The sequence below is a fragment of the Pinus tabuliformis genome, chromosome 8 (genome assembly GCF_031772625.1).
Source record: "Pinus tabuliformis cultivar Carrire ecotype Pingquan chromosome 8, CPIR1, whole genome shotgun sequence".
NCBI lineage: Eukaryota > Viridiplantae > Streptophyta > Pinopsida > Pinales > Pinaceae > Pinus > Pinus tabuliformis.
Genome location: NC_142294.1, coordinates 641,190,325 through 641,194,922, shown reverse-complemented (window position 1 = coordinate 641,194,922; position 4,598 = coordinate 641,190,325). Strand labels below are relative to the sequence as shown.

Below are 4,598 nucleotides of genomic sequence, written 5' to 3'. Positions count from 1 at the left end.
TTAATTATGTACAATGGCAGTGGTTTATCAATGTTGGAAAAGAGTTACAATTGTGGAAGCATATGTTTGTATAAAAGTTAACCAATACCCAAATTGACAATACAATTGAGATTTTAAATATGTGGTTTCCAATATTTGTTATTTTCTATTTTTAATTTTTTTTAGAAAAATATTTGTATTTTTTAATCTTTTATAGAAATTCTGTTTTCACATAATAATTTCATTATTAAAATTTACCTACACCATTCTTTTTTGAATACATATATATAAAGTTAAATATAATTTAATTGATTGAGGGGTAAGAATAAAATGTTCAAATAATAATAGAATCCTTCTCACAATCAAGCCCATATTTTAACTTTTATCTATATAAGTTGTCTCAATCAGTTTACTGACACTGTTCATATGATATAATTTAAAATAAATAAATATAATATGGTCAAACCCATAGTTTTGACCCTTATCGATAAGTTGTCTCTATCAGTTTGATTAATGCTGTTCATCCTATGAACAGCTATGTACTTAGAAATCTTCAAACTGAAAATGTTATGATGATAACATGGTAATTTTTACTCCGGTCTATAGAAGTGGGATTTATCTTTATTAAGATTAATATACAAAACTTACAGAACTTACACCCAAATAATTCATTCAATGGATCCTGACAAGTTTGAGAAGAACAATGGAATACACAACAAATTTTTCTGGAAGTGTTGAAAAGAATTTGTTAAAATAATAAATGGCTATTTGTTATCCTGATTATTTAATGGATCTGACAATGTTGAGAACAACAATGGAATACACCCACCAAATTATTTAATAGTTCCGATAAGAAAATTTTGACCTTTCAGAGTCCTGCTTTTCAAGGATACAGGGCTACTTCTCCAAAAGTCTTCATCTGTGATTTGATGAACTACTTCTCCACCGAAAACTTGTAAACCATAACATGACGGTAGATCTGCCCTGGACGATAAATAATAGATGGAAAATTCGGCTGGTCCACTGCGTCCGGGAAAGCCTGAGTCTCCAAGGCCAGGCCTGCATATTTCCTGTAAATGGCACCTCCCTTCCCCACAATTTTCTTGATTTGATTAGAACTATAAAACTGCAAGCCTATGTTATTTGTCCACAAATCCAAAACCCTTCCACTGAAATCGTCCTTCACTCTCACAGCACGCCTCAGCCGATGCTTGGACTTCGGCCGATCCAGGACATAGTTTATATCATACCCTCCTGGGACATAGTTTATTCTTTTTCCAACAGCAGTTGGTTTTGTAAAATCATAGGGAGTTCCTTTGACAGGCACAATAGCACCAGTGGGAATGAGGTGTTTGTCCACTGGAGTAATTGAATGTGCCCATATTGTCACTTTATTGCTAAGTATGCTTCGGTTACTGGCTTCCCCTGCAAGGTTCCAGTAGGTATGTTGGGCTAAGCTCACAGGAGTAGCCTTTGTCCTTGGTACTGCTTTTATTTCAAGTGTCAACTCCCTAGGTCCACTCAGAGTGTATGTTGCATATACATCAAGAACACCAGGAAATCCTATTTCAATCGTCACAAGAACACAAAAATGAGTATTAAGTATAACCCATTTGTGTTATATTGCAAAAATTAGGATCTGCACAGAGCCTTATAATAGCACTTAAGCATGATTTCTCCATACATATCAATGACCCATAGCAGTTAAGCATGATTTCTCCATACATATCCATGATCCATAGCAGTTAAGCATTTGTGCTATATTGCAAAAATTAGGATTACACATACACTAAAAAAATAATATATTATAAAAATAATAGCTAACAATTTTTTGGTCAGGTGATGTAGAAAGAAATCAGAATAACTATCCGGCCATATATTCCTGGCGATCTCTGAGGAATCATGGAATTTATGATCGTAGATCTACACGAATTGGGAGGCCTATAATTTTGGATGTAGAGATGGCAGTGAATACGAAGGCACATCAAATTAATACAGCCCAAGGGACAATGTAATTTTAACTTACAAAAGTTAAATATAACCTAACAAATGAAGCAGAAATTTCCATAATTGCAATGAAATCTTGAAAACCTAACCAGAGTGACCTGAAAAGAAGCGAACCAATAAATATATTGAAAGGTATGTGTCTGCGACGTTCCTACCTTGTTCACCGTCACGACTGTGGTAAGTAAACTGTATAGATGGACGAGGTCCCTTTTTCAGTCTCTGTACCCTCCATAATACCTTGTCGAATCCCCTTTTTCCTCCTGCATCATCAACAGGGCCGCGAATGAATAAAAATAACAGAATACCAAGGGTGCCCAAATGTATAAATTTTGACTGGGCATGAAGGAAAGAATTAAACATAATGCAGGAACTGACCATGGAGTGTATTGTTCCCATCATTTTTAGGGAGATGATATGTTTTGCCATCTAATGTGAATTCTCCATCCTTGATTCTGTTGGCCACGCGCCCCACAATGGCACCAAAGTAAGGGGAAGTGCCATTCTGTATAACCCGAATTCAGGTCAGAAACCCCTTCATATCAACAAGAAGAGCAGTGGGCAACACACAAATTTACTAAATTTAATGGATACTTGCCATGTATGGAGTGAGAGTATCAAAGCCCAGAACCACATCTGCTACTTTACCTGCACATAACAATTACTAGCATCAACAGCCTTCCTTGACACAAAACGAAAAACAGCCATTCAGATTCAATCCAGTCATTCAGCTTCAATAGTTTAATGGTACAGTGGTCGGAGTTGATTACAGTTAGTCTCGGTTTGATTCTCAGAACATTTCAACCAAATGCTTTGTGGATTTAACATAGAAATCCCTGAAGCTATAGGTCAATAAGTTCTGGCCAAAATGTGGGTAGTTGAGCACTCTGATTCAGGCAGGAGCCCTGGGCTAAATTCTGTGCGTGGGTAGTTGAGCACTCTGATTCAAGGAGGAGTTCTGGGCTAAATTCTGTGGATTGGATGCCTTTGTTGTGTGCCTCATTGGATTGTCCAGACTAAATTTTTATAGAAAAAAATACAAAAGTTACAGGGAAAAAGTGGGTGGACTAGCGCAAGCAATTAAACACTCTGAAGTTCATGTAGGAGGTCTAGGCTAAATTCCATGTATGGGCTGCTTTTCTTGTGCGCCTCACTAATAAATTTTTATTGACAAAAATACTAAAGCCATGGCCAAAAGGTGAATGGATTAGTACAAATAGCACAGGTAGTTGAGTACTTCAGGGAAGAAGTCTCTGTTAAATTTTTTGAATGGGTTGCTGGTGCGGGTGGATAGGATATTTATATGGATTTTGCATTAGTGAAATTACATTATGGTTATGTCTAAAGATAACACTGAATAAAACAGATATTAAATAAATGACTTAACATGTAAGAGTGCCTTACCCTATTCTTCCATCCAAAACCCCCTAACATGTAAGAGTGCCTTACTCTATTCGTCTATCCAAAAACCCCTAAACTCCCTAGACTAAATTGACCAAACTCAAGAGAAATACAGCATACCCCTAAACTCCCTAGACTAAATTGACCAAACTCAAGAGAAATACAGCATACCTTTGGCATCCGGTACTTTCACAGACAATATGGTGGCTCCCCAATTGGTAAACCTGATCTGCAATTTTCCCCTACGTAGCTCAAATATGCCAGGTTTACTTTTCGACAATGAGTCTTTCTCTGCTTGGCATGCAGAGAGACAAGTGAGAAAGGCTATCAGAGCAAACAACCAGAGATTGCCACTCAAAGTCCCCATAATCATCAAAACCCTGTCAATGCAAACCGAACAGGACCCTATTCGACTGCTTACTGTAACTATGAAGATAGAATGTTGGATGTATTTGTTGCCACCAGATCCTTAAATAGGTGCACCAGATAAGTAGATGCCTACTCACTATTCTATCCAGATTCTAAACATACAAATCCATTGAAAAAAACTCAAGATTACAGAAACTGACCATCCGCATTTACAGGCATGCGATTTGTGAAACGTGGATTGCATATCCCAACCATTTCAACCGAGTAATTCCTGCACCATGGCTTGGGAGGTCTGTACTAGCTGCTTAAATGTTTTTGAACATTACCTGCAGCCTGCTCCCTATTTTGTTCAGGTTTTTCTGTTATGGCATCATATTTAAGCTCTGATTTGGGAGCTATCATAGTGCCTTCATGCACCACTTAGTGGAAGCATAGATTCATTGACTGGAACTTTTACTTTGACATCGAGTTGATGTAATTCCATGTTTTTTAGGCACCGATATGTTCTCACCATGGCATGGGAGGTCTGTACTAGCTGCTTAAATGTTTTTGAACATTACCTGCAGCCTGCTCCCTATTTTGTTCAGAGGCATATTTCTGTCTCCATCGTCTCCAACATAAGTAGGAGCTCATTTAGACACCACTTTGATTCGGCATAATATGTTCTCACCATGGCTTGGGAGGTCTGTACTAGCTGCTTAAATGTTTTTGAACATTACCTGCAGCCTGCTCCCTATTTTGTTCAGGTTTTTCTGTTATGGCATCATATTTAACAAAGAATAATTGAGTACATGGTCCACTGCTCTGTGTTTTTCGTTGGTTAAATGCTGTGTGTTTTGCAATAA

General features: G+C 37.4%; 1 protein-coding gene across 1 annotated transcript; it reads right to left on the bottom strand.

The window, feature by feature from the left end:
- Positions 1 to 750: 750 nt before the first annotated feature.
- Positions 751 to 4,008, bottom strand: LOC149237163 (uncharacterized). The gene is made up of 6 exons (XM_089369177.1): positions 3,954 to 4,008; positions 3,556 to 3,852; positions 2,582 to 2,631; positions 2,362 to 2,488; positions 2,142 to 2,246; positions 751 to 1,542 (listed from the first exon to the last, which is right to left on the bottom strand). Exons 1-6 carry the CDS (start codon positions 4,006 to 4,008, stop codon positions 914 to 916), a joined length of 1,263 nt encoding a protein of 420 aa, XP_089225303.1. The 3' UTR covers positions 751 to 913.
- Between the last annotated feature and the right edge of the window lie 590 nt (positions 4,009 to 4,598).

Coding starts and splice junctions, on each gene's coding strand:
- LOC149237163 (XM_089369177.1), bottom strand. CDS start 4,008: ATGGTTGGGATATGCAATCCACGTTTCACAAATCGCATGCCTGTAAAT. Junction 3,853..3,953: donor CATGCCTGTAAATGCGGATG/GTCAGTTTCTGT, acceptor CACCTATTTAAG/GATCTGGTGGCAACAAATAC. Junction 2,247..2,361: donor TGGGAACAATACACTCCATG/GTCAGTTCCTGC, acceptor TTGATGATGCAG/GAGGAAAAAGGGGATTCGAC.